Source organism: Pseudopipra pipra, chromosome 29, assembly GCF_036250125.1.
Source record: "Pseudopipra pipra isolate bDixPip1 chromosome 29, bDixPip1.hap1, whole genome shotgun sequence".
Taxonomy (NCBI): Eukaryota; Metazoa; Chordata; class Aves; order Passeriformes; family Pipridae; genus Pseudopipra; species Pseudopipra pipra.
Genome location: NC_087577.1, coordinates 1,064,962 through 1,079,867, shown reverse-complemented (window position 1 = coordinate 1,079,867; position 14,906 = coordinate 1,064,962). Strand labels below are relative to the sequence as shown.

The 14,906-nt window shown below is 58.4% G+C and overlaps 1 protein-coding gene across 2 annotated transcripts; it reads left to right on the top strand.

Annotated features, from left to right (window-relative positions):
• Positions 1 to 2,626: 2,626 nt before the first annotated feature.
• PLEKHO1 (pleckstrin homology domain containing O1) lies at positions 2,627 to 13,313 on the top strand. 2 transcript variants are annotated; one of them, XM_064638662.1, is made up of 6 exons: positions 2,627 to 2,947; positions 3,752 to 3,898; positions 10,929 to 11,069; positions 11,349 to 11,453; positions 11,806 to 11,907; positions 12,332 to 13,313. In XM_064638662.1, exons 1-6 carry the CDS (start codon positions 2,921 to 2,923, stop codon positions 13,103 to 13,105), a joined length of 1,296 nt encoding a protein of 431 aa, XP_064494732.1. In that variant the 5' UTR covers positions 2,627 to 2,920; the 3' UTR covers positions 13,106 to 13,313. The 2 variants fall into 2 exon arrangements, with proteins under 2 accessions (XP_064494732.1, XP_064494733.1); XM_064638663.1 differs by having other exon boundaries at positions 2,632 to 2,947; positions 3,761 to 3,898.
• The last annotated feature ends 1,593 nt before the right edge of the window (positions 13,314 to 14,906 follow it).

Sequence of the window (14,906 nt, the reverse complement as noted above, 5' to 3'; positions counted from 1 at the left end):
TTGGGTTGGCACAAAGGTGCCTGATCTCAGATGGGACTCGAGCTCTCAACAGGGGCTCCCAAGGTGCTGAGTTTACTCAGTTACTTCAGCTCTGAACTGGCCCTCAACCCCGAGTTCCTGGTGCCTCCTGTTTGTGTGCCCACCCCACTCTGTGTGCCCACCCCACTCTGTGCCCACCCCTCATGCATGTCCAGCCCGAGCCAACCTGATTTCCAGGCACATTTGGCTTGAGCTCTGTGCAGTCCAAACACTCCTGCAGATCATGGGCTCCAGCTCCAGCTCTGCCCTGCAGGATTTAAGGTCCATCAGGACACGCTGCAGCCCGACCCACTTGGGGTCACATCCCTGAGTGCCTCTGGCAGGAGCCTCCTCTTTCCCACCTCCCCCTGCCCTATATGTGCCCCCCCGAGGTGACTCAGATCTCTGCCAGCCTGGGACCCCAACAGAGGGGGGCTCAGTCCTCAGAGGAGCCTGTCCCCTCCACTCCAGAGGGATAAATCCCTCCTCCAGCAGCCCCTTTCCCAGACAAAAACCCCTGTAATCGTCGTCAGAGGCTCGGAAAAGCGCGTGCCCTAATTAAACTCGACTCATCTTCCAGGCAGCAGCTTCACACTTGATATCCAGAGGCAAAATGCTGTGTGGGGGGTGTTAAAGACGTAAATAAACCGAGAGTTTGCTGATCTGCTCTGCAGGAAGGTGAGATTTTGGCGACTGTTTATATGGATCAGCACAGGGAGCAGCTGCAGCCCCGGGGCCAGGGGGGAGCAAAGGGGCTGTGTGAGAGACATAAACACACCTTGGAGGGGCTTTTTGTGCTGCCCACAGGAGGGGGATGGGGACAGCGATGGGGACATGGACAGGGCTGGGCATGGGGATGGAGAGAGGGATGGGGACAGGGATGGGCATGGATGGCAACAGTGACAGGGACAGGGACAAGGACAGGAATGGGGATGAGGAGCTGCAGAGACCATGTCACCTGCCACACTGGTGTGACTGTGGCTCAGGGAGGGCCACACTGGTGTGACTGTGGCTCAGGGAGGGCACCCCCAGCCCAGCCCTCCCCAGCCCAGTGACCCCAGCGGGAGCAGCGTCCAGGGCCGACCCCAAGGCTGGGAATGCGGCCGCCTGTTCCCAGCACGGAAATGGGAGCCGGGTTCCCTCCTATCTCCTTCCTTCCATGTAAATTGTTGATGTTTCCAGCTCTGAATCACCGATCACATCCCTCACAAACGTGACTCACTGTCGCGCTGTCAGAACAGCCTGAGGATCCCGACTGGAGCCGAGTCCCTGCTCCCAGGGGCAGGGAGGTGTGTGCTGGTTACCTCCTGTGATTTCAGGGTGACTTCCCTGGCACTGGAGGGCGTTTAGGAAGAGAGTGGGCGCTGGATGTGAAGGGCAGGACGGAGCTGTCCCGCTGCCACCAGCACGGTGCCATCTGGCACTGGCCACGCGCCGGCGCTCCGCAGGCCCTGGCCACCGAAAACAGGACGTGAGGAAGGACGAGGCCGGTCGGGAGGCAAAATGTCATTAAATAAACTGGCAGGTCCCGTGGTGTCCCGGCAAACTGCGCCGGGGGCTCCGGGCAGCTCATCTGTCGCTGTGCCATCGGCCCTGCCTGGACCCAGCTCTGCCCACCTGGGCTAAAAGGGGAAACTGAGGCACGGAGATGGCAAATCCCAGTGCTGGCACCCACGGAGCTCAGGGCTGCACAGGCACAGGAGGAAAAGGCAACCCCTGCATTAGGTGTAGACAGCGACTTGTGTCCCTGTCCCAGGTATTCCCAGGAATCCAGTGCATCCCACAGCTCACAACACAAACAGGGAGCACATGGGAATGCCAGTGGGATACCAACACTCACAAAAGCTCTGGAAATACTCAGTAATCCAAGTACGTGCCCAGGACTCTGCACATGTTAGTTCCAAAGTGCTGGGGTGAAACTGCACCTTGAAATTGGGGGTGGAGGGTGTTGTCCAGTGATGGGATGGACTGTAAAGCCGGGATGGGATGGACAGTGGCATTGTAAAGCCGATCCATTGATCAATGATGGGTCAATCTATTTTCCCCTTTCTCTGCTTTTCGCTCTTTCTCACCCATCTCTGATCCATGAATCTCAGCCCTGACCTCAGTCTCACACTCAGACAGTTCCGGACTTGTAGGACATGCAGGAGGCAGACAAAATAAGCCAAAAAAGAGGTATTTTTTAGGAAGCCAAGTGTCTCCTTACTTTTGGAAGCCACGCTCTGAATCCCACCAAGTCCTGGCTGTCAGACCCTCTGTGCTGGAAGTGACCCCTTCCCTCAGCCCCTTCCCAAGGAATCTCCCCGCTCCTCTCTCCAGGGGGGGATTTGTTTGCACTTCCGAACACCTTTCGGGCAGAAAACCCTCCCAGTGCCACCCGGCCACTTTTTTTCCCCCCTTCTCCCGGGAAGTTTCCCGGTGACCTGTGACACCACCGGGAACGCCGCCGGGACCCGCTGGGGACAACCTGGGCGAGGTGCCGCCCGCCCCGCGCCCGCTGCCCCCCGGACTCTCCGTCCCCGGCGAGTCAGAGACAAAGAAGAAAAAAAAAAAAAAAAACCCTCGTGGGCTGCGATTCGCCCTGTGCCGTGAACCCCGACGTCACGGGCGCGCGGCTATAGATGGAGCTCGGGAGCCCGGCGCAGCCCAGCGCAGCCCCCCGAGCTGCGGGATGGTGGCGGCGGGGGGGGACGCGGCGGGGCTGGCGATGGCTCCGAGCGCCGTGTAACGGGAGAGGGCCCTGAGCCACGCGGGGCGAAGGCAGCGCGATCGCAGGAGGAGCCCCCGGGGTGTCTCCCCCCCCTCCGGCGAGGAGGCCGCGGGAGCCCCCTCTCCTCCTCCTCCGCTCCCGCTCCCCACCCCCCAAAAAAAATAAAACCTCCTCCCAGCGCACCAAGGAACGATGAAAAAAAATAATTCTGCGAAAAGGGTGAGTGGAATCGGTTCTTCTCCCGGGGCACGGCGGGGTGAGGGAGGCTCCCGGATGTTTTGGGGAGGGGGGTTTGTCTCTCCGGTGCCAGGTGTTCGCTTGGGCTCCCCCCGCAAAAAAACGCACAGACCCCCAAGCAGACCCAAAGAGACCCGGACCCCGCGGCCGGGCCAGCTCCTGCCCCTGCCCAGCGCCTCTCCGGCATCCCGCACCCGTCACGGACACTGGGGGATGTAGGCAGGCAGTTTTCATCTTGGAACACAAGGAAACCATAAAATCCAGCGGCACCATCAATCCGTCGCTCTGTGCCGTGTGTGTGTGCGCTGCACCCAGCGATCCCATCGCTGCCTACGGAGAAATCCCACATGTGAACCGGCCGGAGGTTTCACCTCTTGGATTAATTGCTCATGAAAAGCGGAAAAATGCAATTTTCACCGCAGTAAAAAAAAAAAAATATCCAGCCGGTTTAAATTCCGCCCAACCCCCCCCAGTTCCCCTTTCCATGGGTAAATGCCCGCTGGATGAGGCGATAGAGACACCGGCCTGTCTTATATAACCGCGGAGGGAACCCTGCCCGGTCCTCGCAGCCTCCTCCCGGTGCTGCTGGTGCCGCTTCGCGTCTGCGGCACAAAAATCCCCGTGGAGTGACCCCGGGGAAGGACTCGGGTCCCGGCGTCGGCGGAGAGAGGGGCCGGAGGGAGGGGGAGGCGAAAGTTGGGCAAAGAAGGAGGGGGGGAGAAGAGGAGTGTAAAACCAAGAATAATCCCGTTTTCCCCCATTTTCTTCCCTCTCCCTTTGTGTTAGGGGCACCAGGATGGAAACCAGCAACCTGTGCAGCCGGAGAAGGTCGGCTGGGTGCGGAAATTTTGCGGGAAAGGCATTTTTAGGGAAATCTGGAAAAACCGTTATGTGGTTCTGAAGGGAGATCAGCTTTACATCTCGGAGAAGGAGGTAGGATCGGTTTCAGTTTCCTTTCCCATCCCCCCTTCCTTCCTTTGCATATGAAAAGGAGCAGCCCCGGCCCTTCCCAGCGCCCCTCCAGCGCCAGCCGGGCCGAGGAGGTTCTTCGGGGGCTTCTCTTCTCCCTGGGCTGGCGCCAGCAGGACCCGACCGGGTCAGGCTCGGCTCCGACAGCGACTCTCCCAGACAGCTCTGCTGGGAGACATTTTCCCAGCGTGGAGACACGAAAGGATTCACTTAGCGAGAGTTAAGCCCTCATCCCTCTTCCTGCCGCGGCGACAGCAATGCCGGCTCCCTTCTGTGCCTGTCCTCCCTCATTGAGCCCGACAGTGCCTTGTTCCCAGCTGCTCACTGTCCATTTGGAAATAACTCTGCTCTGCCGACTGGAATCGAGCCATTTACGGGTCGATCTCTGGTATTTTTCCCCCGTGCCAAGAGGACAACGGGGAAATTTCCCCCGGGATCCGACACCGTGTTGTACAACGCGCCCCCTCCTCTCCCCCTCCTCTGTCTCCTCGCCGGGGTTTGGGGTTTAACGTGGTGTTGACATCGGAGGTAATTGGATGTGACCGTCAGGCTGAGCCGGCCCCCGGCTGTCCTTGCACGGCCCCCCCGCGCTTTTTGTCTCTGTAAATCCATCAGGGAGAACTCCCCAGGCCAGAGCCCTCCAAACCCATCAGGGAGAACTCCCCTGGCCAGAGCCCTCCAAACCCATCAGGGAGAACTCCCCTGGCCAGAGCCCTCCTCCCTCGGGTCCCCTCTGACATCCCAGCACTGTGCCCACAGCAGGCACAGGGGCTGCTCCAGGTCAGGGAATTCGGGGTAAAATCCTGATCTTTCTGGGCTTCCCTCAGTGGGGGTCATTCCCTGATGGACCCTGGTTGGATGCACGGCTGCCTGGCCCAGCTCAGGATCTGGAGAGTGGAAGGGGCAGCTTGATTTAGGGCTGGTTGCATCATGGGCACAGGATACATGGAAGGGTTGCTAGAACACAGAGATGGTCTAAAAAGTGGACTGAATGCCCAGGTGGTGCTGAGCTGTGTGCTGGAATTCCAGAGCTCGCTCCCATCGACCTCCTGGCCACTCCAGAGTCGGAGAGACACAGGAACAGGGACTGGATGCTGTCTGCAGGGTGGGGGGGTGGGTGCCTTGGGAATGCTCAGGTAAACAGAGGTGATGAGAGAAGGATTAGAGATGTGGACAGCGCTGGTGGTAGCGAGACACGAACCCCGTGATGGATCTATAGACACATTTATGGATTGGGAAAGTTGGATGGATGTGAGAGGCACAGAGCCAGTGGCACAAATCCCCCGTGGTTTGTGGCTCTCCCAAATTTCCCAGCAGTAATGCAGACCAACACAGACTGCTGGGATGGGATTGGGAATAGGCTGGACAAGCCAAGAGAGAAGGTGTTTGAACAGGAATCAACACAGGGAAGAGGTGCAGGGAAAAGATGTCTGTCTGTCCCTCCTGAGTACATCCAGGTAGCTACAGCTGAAATCCAGGTGTGCTGGGAGCCCAGGAGTGGGACAAGGCTGGAGGGGCCATATGGGGCCTGTTCTGAACAAGAAGCTCTTGTGTTTGTGTTTCTTACGGGGAAGAACTCCTGCCTGGGCCTGAGGCAGCTCCAGGGCTCCACGTGTGTGTGAGGGACCATAAATAACGCGCAGCAGCGGCTGCCGTGTCTTTATATGGAAGAATCTGTGGTCGGGCAGAGACGCGGTTACGGAGGTGACATCTGGTGCTGATGTGCACTGAGGTGACTCTCTGCTGGTCACAGAGGTGACATCTGGCTGTGGGTGTGCACTGGGGTGACTCTGTGCCCGCGGTGCAGAGGGACGTGCCGGTGTCGGGGGGTCTGGAATGCTGAGGGGCTCAGTGGAGGGGCTCCCGGGGCTTGTGTGTGCCCAGGGTGCTCCCAAGACTTCCTGCTCCCAGGGGCTCAGAACAGGGGTTTGGTGCTGGCTGGAGAATCATCACTTATTCCCTGGCAAAGCCGGGCCCCCCCTGCCCACCCCCTGGATAATAAATGGGAAAATGAATGGAAACGGCCCCGGGACAGTCTGAATCTCACCCAATTCTGCAGCGAGGAGACTCAGCTGCCTGTTTCTGCCACAGATCAAAGCCCTCCTGTGTTATAAATTATGATTTTGCTCCATCAAAGCCACTGGAGCGACGTGGGTCTGGTGGATGGAGCTCAGGAGTTCGTTCTCGTAGCAGCCCCGGTGTTTCCTGTCAGCTCCCCTCACGCTCAGCGGCTGCTCCAGAGCACTGGCAGGTGCTTCCGCAGGTGAAGCCACACTCCCAGCCCTCCCCCCAGCTCGGAGCAGAAGGGATTAAATTCCAGGACTCCTGGATGCTCCTCAGCTCTGCCAGGGTTAAATCCCAGGGTGCCTGGAAGCTCCCTGGCTCTGCCACGCACTCATTAAACGAATTCAAACCAGACATTTATTTACTTTTGCCTGCATTTCTCCATCTGGGAAGCAGGGCAGTGAATCCCATCTCCCCAAGGCACATGGGAAAGGGAGTTGTCTGTCCCATGGTGGGATCCCTCGGGAAGGATGTCAGCTCGGGGCAGGTGGTGATGCTGCACGAAGAGAGCGTGGAGCGGAACTGCTCGGAGCTGAGCACGGGCTGAGGTGTGGGATGGGGAGGTTTCCAAAATTCAGCCTAACAACAAAATCCCATCCGTACCCACACTTATTCCTCCAGGGAATCTGTGTGTTTTTCCAGTTGTCCGCCTAGGACCTGGGCTTGCAGGTCAGAGACCAGCCCTGATTTATTTAGTTTTGTCAGGAGAATTTGGGAATGCCCAGTGGGAGCCTGGGCTTCTCCCTGGCAGAGCCAAGTCTGGAGAGGAGAGGAAATGTAGTTTTTCATCCCAGCTGATGGAAAACACCAACAGGACGTTTGAGTGCAGCCCTTTGGAAGCTGTGGGACTTGTCTGACACCTCCTGAACCAGGAGCTCACTCCGTTCCCCCGCGGCAGCCGAACTCCGGGAACTGACACCAAACCCCTTCGTTATTCAGCGTTTGGTCACCGGCCAAACCCAGCTCTGCGGAGATGATCTGCGGAGGGCTGAGCTCTGCTGAGTACAACACCACCTTCTAAGCCCACTTTTACATTCTTTCCCCTCCCTCTCCTCACTCCGGTCCCTCCCCCCGGCACATTTCTGGGAATTGTTCACCGTTTCTGGCCCAGCTTTGCCCCTGCCCGCGCCGGCAGCGGCGGCCGGGCCGATGCACAGCCGGGCTCGGCGCTTCCTCGCAGGAAGCCGGGGGCTGCCAGACGGCTCTGGGTGACGAGGGCGATGAGGAAACGCTTCTCTAGAGCCTTCCCTTGTTTGCTACCAAAGGCATCGGCTCAATTAGCACAAGAGCACTCGAGGAGCTGTCGCTCCTCGCCGCTCCCTGTTCCAGCTCGGCTCGTGCTGCTGGCAGGGGGGGCAGTGGGGGTGTGTTGGCACACTCGGTTCTGTGGCGCTCCGTGGGGCGTGTTTGCCCTCGGTGAGCACTGCCATGCATGGTGTGATGGGATTTTGGGGAGGAATTCTGTCCCTTGCACACGTGTGTGCATCCCCAGGGACAGCCTGGTTTCAGCCAGGTCTGCAGAGATGTCCATCCTTGCACACGTGTGTGCACCCCTGTCCCAGGGACAGCCTGGTCTGCAGAGATGTCCATCCTTGCACACACGTGTGTGCATCCCCAGGGACAGCCTGGTCTCAGCCAGGTCTGCAGAGATGTCCACCCTTGCACACACCTGTGTGCATCCCTGTCCCAGGGACAGCCTGGTTTCAGCCAGGCCTGCAGGAAGCTCCGTCCCTTCCTGGGGCAGAGCTGCTCAGCTGGAGGAAGTGAAACTTTGGTGGCAGCCTGTGAGGGGAACTTGGCCCTGAAACTGCCCATGTTTGGGTATTTGGCTCCACTGAGAGTCTGGAGGTTTCTGGTTACACCCTGAGTGTCCCGTGGGTGTGTTACAGTGGGTGTCTTGTGATTTTCTGTACCTTCCGCATTTGTCCGTGTCCCATTAGGGAACTGCTAAGGCAAATCTCTGCCAAAAATCCCAGGCTGGAGTGACTGACCATCTGCCCTTCCCCTCTGTGCCTGGTTTAGCCCCAAAACACAGCCTTGCCCCGAGTCCAGGAGGTTTGGAGTCGCTGCAGGCTTGGTGAGGGAGGAAATCGGAACTCTCGTCAGTGAGACACCCAGGGGCAGTTAATTAACCCACATCAGGGACCCTCAACACCCAAGGACAGCTAATTACAGACCTTTGGAAGCACAAATAGCTGGGACCTTCCAGAGCAGGGCTTTGGGTGCCATGGCTGGTGTTCTGACCCACCACGTGCCCGCAGACCCCCAGGGGCAGGGAATGCCAGGGCCGGGGTCCCTGGGCCCAACACGGGCGGGCAGCAGCTGCAGGGGAAGGAGTGTGAGGAGTGTGAGGAGTGCAAGGAGTGCAAGGAGTGTGAGGAGTGTGAGGAATGCAGCTCCTCTCCTCGGATCCCAGCAGTGTCAGCAGTGCTGGCCCCGGCACAGCTGCCAGGAGGTGCGGGGCCGGGTGGTCTCAAGGCTGCAGGGTCTAATGTCCCCTGCTGTAGGGCTGTGGGACACTTCAGTTCCTTCTTCGTGCCTCAGTTTCCCTTCCCTCAGCTGGCCACAGGCAGGAGCCAGGCAGAACCCCAGGGTGAAGCTGTTTTGTCTGCCTCGAGCAGGTAGAACACGGCAGCTAAGCCAGCAGACAGCCAGGGCAGTGCCTGCTGGGGCTGGTGCCCCTTAATCCTGCCCCTGAGCTGCTCCCCATGCCACCACCTCTCTCCTCTGGGCCTCAGGAGCCTCCCACAAAGGACAGAAGAGCTGGTGGTTCCTCTGGAGTTGCTTTTCACCTTCCTTCTCTCCAGTTTCCCTCTCTGCACACTGGGTGCTCTGTCACCTCAGTGTGGGAGGGGGATCAGCTGCCCACGCCCTCCCAGAGAGATTCCCGCTGTCCTTCCCCCCAGAATCGCTGCTGCTGACCCTCTTCCCCCAAGAATCCCACTGTGGGTGTTGCCAGTTCCCAGTTTTAAGGGTTTTATAACGGGTCCCCCACACTCTGGTGGGAGCAGGGTCCCCTCCCCGTGCCCAAGCGTCGTGTCAGAGCCCTGGCACTTGTCATTCCGAGGTGTTTAAAGGACAAGCTGCACCTGCTGCAGGATGTTTGCATGAGCCAAAGGCACCTGCTCCGTCCTGCAGCCTCCCTCGGGTGTTCCTGGGGGCAGGATGTTAAATCCCAGCTCCGGGAAGAGGGAGGAGGGAGGGGAGGGCCGGGGAAGCCCCAGTGACCTACATGGGCGAACATCTGGAGCGAGGGCTCCGGTCTCAGCCACGGGGGCACAGCTGGGGGGCTCGGAGGGGATTGGTCTTTCCTGGCAGAAATGAGTCGGGCTGGATTCAGCTGGGATTCTTGGAAAGAGGTGGATTGTAGGAGGGCGGTGGGAAGAGATCAAAGCCGATTAGCAGCACGGGGAGGATGCACAGCCAGACATTGTCTGTTCTCACCCCCAGGCACAGGGGCTGTGTCACCAGCAGGAACCAGCTCCAGGGCATCAGGAATGGCAGTGCCAGTGTCCCCTGGATCCTGGGGACACACCCAGGAGCAGAAGGAGAAGGACAGAGGGGAGCTGCAGTCATTAGGCAGGGCCAGATGGTCAGTTTTTCCCTGCCCCTGGTTAGGAAGCTGGTTTAGTCACCCTCTTTGATAAAATTCTATGGAAAAATCATGGGAAATTCCTTCAGTGCTTCCCAAAACTGCGGAGGAAATGTATGAAATGAGATGGAGTCCTTTCAGGAAATCTGAGGGCTCAGACCTCACCACCATCTGCCTTCCTGGCACCTGAGTTACACACCCTCAGTCACCCATCCAGCCTGGAATGACCGGCTGGAGTTGGATTAAGCAGATGGGTGTGGATTTGGGCCTGCTGCAGTGCTCTCTGTAATGGACATGGAAACCTGAGCTCTCTCCCACCCCAGTCCCCCAATTCCTCCTGTTTGCCATGGAAGAGCAGAGCTGCCCTGCCATAGGAATGGGATTGAGGATGGTACATTAGGAGGGTGATTAAGAGGAAGGGCTTTGCCATCTCCCCTTGGCTCCAAGTGTGCCCGAGGGATGGCACCGGCAGCTCAGGGGTCAGCACCCAGACCCCTGCCTGCCCCCCACACCCCTGCCTGCCTCCCAGACCTCTGCCTGCCCCCCAAACCCCTGCCTGCCCCCCCAGTGCAGCTGCAGCCTCAGCAACCCTGTGTAAGTCCCATCTTTAAAGTGAGCCTCTGGACACTGCCCCATTGCTGGGTGCCCATCTCACCATGGCAGTGCAGGGTGTTGGGGAACAGCCCTGGACAGTAGGAGATATTGTAAAGTGGTCACTTGAGGACTCTCTACAGGACACCAAGAAGTGGTTCTGTCAGTGAGGGCCGAGCCCCAGCACTCTGCTCCTTCTCAAAACCTTCCCCTGGCTGCTGAAGGTCTTGTGAGAGCCCGGCAGCCCCTGCCCTGGCTGGTGGGTTCTGCCCACAGCCCCCTCCCCAGGGCAGGGGCTCAGAGTTGTGTCAGCACTCTGGGAGCCACCCCCGGAGTCAGCTGCCAGCACAGGGTAAAAATAGGAAGTGCTAATCCTTATCCCTCCGACTCTCGTTCCGCTGTCTGCAGAGAATGATTGTCCCTTTGAATCAGAGATGAGGGTCCACCTCCTCCAGCACCCCATGCCTCCACACCCTCCTGGCACACAGGACCCCCCCCCTCCTCACAGCTGGAGTAAATCCTGCTCGTTTTGAGGGTCCACAAAGCATGAACACTGTGTCTGATCACACCTGCACGGCCTTTCAGCCTGGTACCAGTAACTCTGGGGGTGGGAGAGGCAGAAATTAACCTGGGAAAGTGTGATTTTCATGCCATCCTTCCAAAGAGTCGTGTTGAAATCCTGCTGGAGGGAGCAGCAGCCTCTCTGTCCGACACCTGCAAGGCTCTAATTTTCTTGCTGTTTTGCAGGTAAAAGATGAAAAAAACATACAGGAAATGTTCGACCTGAGTGACTACGAGAAATGTGAAGAGCTCAGGAAGTCCAAAAGTAGAAGCAAAAAGAACCACAGCAAATTTACCCTCGCCCACTCCAGGCAGCCTGGAAACACGGTACGTGGGGCTTGCCTGGACATGGGCAGCCATTGGCTCTGGGGGTAGGCAGGGATGCAGATGGTCCTGGTGGGATGTAGGGAAAGGAGGGATGTGGATGGTCCTGGGGTTTGCTGTGTGTGGTGGAGCAGTGCCATTTGCAGGGCTGGAGGCTCAGGTCTCCTTTGGCTTCCCTGTAGAGGGGCTTCTCTGTAGGGGCTCTCTCTGGGCAGGGCCCGCGTGAAAGCTTCTCTGTGTGAGTTCAGTCACTGGCACTGACCTGAATTCCCTCTTTTGTAGGCACCAAACCTGATCTTCCTGGCCGTGAGTCCGGAAGAGAAAGAGTCCTGGATTAACGCCCTCAACTCTGCGATCACACGCGCCAAAAACCGCATCTTGGACGAGGTGAGTGGGACTCGGGGCCGGGGCCCGGCTGCCCTGCTCAACCTTCACCTTGGGGGAAGGTTTGAGACTGCTGGGGAGCAGCAGCCCCTCTGCCCCCTCTGTTCCTGGTGCAAAAAGGGGAGCAGAGATGCTGGGATTTTATGGTCTGCACCCACACACAGCCACCGGCACACAGAGTGGGCTCTCGGGAGGCCTGGGGTAGTGTGATCCCCCCAGCACCGATCACAAAGCCATGGCAAGGGACAGCCCACAAGGCTCTGTCCCCTGCCTGGCCCACCCTGGGGCCCAGCCTGGCCTGCACAGGGCTGGTAGGACGGCCTGGAAGGGTCACCCTGCCTGTGTCACCCTGCAGGTCACTGTGGAAGAGGACAGCTTCCTCGCCCACCCGACGCGCGACAGGGCCAAGATCCAGCACTCCCGGCGCCCTCCCACGCGGGGACACCTGATGGCTGTGGTAGGTACAACCAACCCAGGAGAAATTCCCTCGGGAGTGTTCCACTCTCTGGCAAGGAGAGCCGGTGCTGGAGCTCCAGCCTGAGCTGAGGGTTGCCATCAGGGCAGCTCTGGGTCACCAGCTCCTCTGCTCTCGTGGACCATTGCACTGTGCAAACCCTCCGGCAAAGTCCCACTTTGCCATCACTGACACCTGCTCCCTCGGGTTCCTGCCGGGAACAGCCGGAGAGCTGCTCCTGGGCGAGCAGGGAGGGCTCGTGTGATTTGGGTCCGTGGACCTGCAGCTCAGCCAGAGCCTCACACCTGGGCCCTGGAGCAGGGAGCATCCCTGCTCCTTCTCTGTGCTGTGTACCCATGGTGTGGAGACCCTCAGAAGCAGGTGCAGCCGTTCCAGTGCCAACCCACTCTGCTTCCTGCTCCTCCAGGCATCTACCTCAACCTCCGACGGCATGCTGACCCTCGACCTGATCCAGGAGGAAGATGCCTCTCCGGAGGATCACGGCACCTGCGAGGAGAGTTTCCGGGTGGATCTGGACAAGTCCATGGCACACCTCACTGCCGGGCGGCGCCGCTCCGACTCGGAGAACACCAAGGCGCCGGAGAAAGGGCGGACGGGGAGCCTCCCGCGGCGGGAGGTGACCTCGTGGGACAGGGCCGGGCAGCGCAAGGACTCCTTTGACAAAGGGACCATGTACACGCCGCAGGTCCCCAAAAAGCTCTCGTACTCAGAAAAGAATAAATGTGCCTCCATGGAAGAGATCCTGTCCCGACGGGACTCTTCCGCGCACCGGGCGGTGCTGAGGAGGGGGCTGGAGGCTCAGTTTGCCTCGGCAGAGCCGGAGCAGCTGTCCCGGATACAGGAACTGGTTGCACTGAAACTGGAAAAAACTCAGGAACTGCTGACGGAGGTGAAGGGCTACGGGGAAGGCAAAAGAAAGACCAAGGACTCCAACACCAGCACCAGCACCAGCACCACCACCACCTCTTCTTCCTCATCACCTTCCAAGTCGGACTCTGAAAGGATCCTGCAGGAATCTGAGAGGCTGCTGGGGGAGGCTTCCTCCACCTGGAGCCAAGCCAAGAGGGTGCTGCAGGAGATCAAAGAGCTGAGGGACCTGTACAAACAGTTTGAGCTGCAGCAGTCAGACTCGAAGCCCAAACAGAGCTCACAGTCGCAGTTCAGGAAGAGCATGATGTGAAGGCAAGCCTTGGGATGGGAGGGAGGGACCGGGGATGGCGGCTGTCTGGTCTGGTTTTTTTTTTAATTATTATTATTTACAGTGTTCGAAAGAGTGAAAAGGTGCCTGTTCTCACCCAAATTTGCTTCTCAAAGCTTGGACCCTTCCTTTCCTCCAGCGCATCCCCTGATGAATCAACCCTGTGTTCCAATAAATCAGTTACAGTTTATACCTCCTTTGTAAGAGCTCCCTTTGCACCACAGGCCCCGGGTTGTGCCGTGCTCAGAGGGCAGGAGAGAGCACTGGTTCCCAGGAAGTGCCTGTGCCTGCCTGGAACAGCCCACGGGGCGGAGGCTCTCGCCCTGGATGAGCCCTGGCATTGCTGCTCCCGTGTCTGGGCTGTGTCCCAGACCACAGCTCCTTTACCTGGAGGCTCATCTCAGAAATAAATGACACAAAAAGGTCATAAAAGGTGTCCATCCCCACCAGTGCCTGGGAGTTTCCATTATCCAGGACATGAAGATGCTGGAAGTCCAGGCTGGTCCCCAGCATTACATGGGCAGCTCGTGGGGCTCTGTCTTGGCACAGTCCCTTGGAGAATTTGGGGTTGGCAGCTGTTACTTTGGGGTGCACACAGAACCTCTGGAAGGGCAGCAGGGATGCAATCCATGTCCACCCTGATCCCTTCAGGCCATGGATGCCTCACAGACCCCCTTGGCCCCGAGCGATGGGAGGTAGCAGTGATGTGTCTTCCATTCTGAGCAACCGGAGGATCAAAGCCTTGGATCTGACAGCCCACACAGGGGGTTGGGGGGCTTTGGGATTTTAAATTTCTTTTCTCTTCTATTTTTTACCTTTTCTTTGAGCTGAGGGGGCAGCAGCCAGACACCACAAGCCAGCAGCAGGTTTGGTGGGCTCGGCTCTGCTCTCTCAGGTGTCACAGTCAGACAGCAGCAGGTTTGGTAGGTTTGGCTCTGCTCTCTCAGGTGTCACAGTCAGACAGCAGCAGGTACTGTGCTTGTGCTGCCCTGGCTCAGAATCAGCCCCGCTGGAAGGAAAGCTGAGCCCAGAGCTGAGCTCAGATCCCTCAGGTGACGCCGAGCGCTCGGCTCGAGGGCTGGCTCAGCTTTCACACCTGTGAGCAGGACGTGGTGATGTCTCACAGGTTCACCCACATGGCAACATCCAACTGTTCCTTGTTCTTTTTTTAAAAGGAAACCTAATTCCGGTACCTACATTGCAAACAGTCCACGAAAATATTAAACCCACTGAGTTATTTCCTGGTCGTGGTCGGTGTTGTCTCTTTTCTTTCCTGGCTGACCCCCCTGGAAGGAGGTTGGTGACGTTCCTGGGGCTGCTCAGCCTCGCTCTCAGGCTCATGTTGCTGAGGTTGCTGGTCAGTTTTAATTAGCTCTTCTCCCACTCTCCCATTAGAATTACTGGGGGATTATTGCTGCTGGCAGGAGTTTCCTGAAAGTTGTTTGACAGATTTCAGATCCGGCCCTTGCAGCAGTTTTTGCCTTGTCTCTGACTCCAGCTCCCACTTGTCCCCAAACTCCTGTGACCTCCTGCATCCCAGGCAGCACCAGCAAGATGCTGTTTTTCTGACTCCCTCCCCCAGCAACTCTCCTCGAATTCTGGAACAATCATTGCAGCACTGCTCTGAGCTGAAGCCTCCGGAAGAGGCAGGACATGCTCCGTGTGATGCTGGAAAGGGAGAAGATCTGAGAGGTCACCATGAGCAGCTGCTGGTTCTGCCACCCCTGGCACACTGAGCTGCCCTGCCCTGCTCTCTACAGGAGTAATGAGGCCCTGAAGCTCC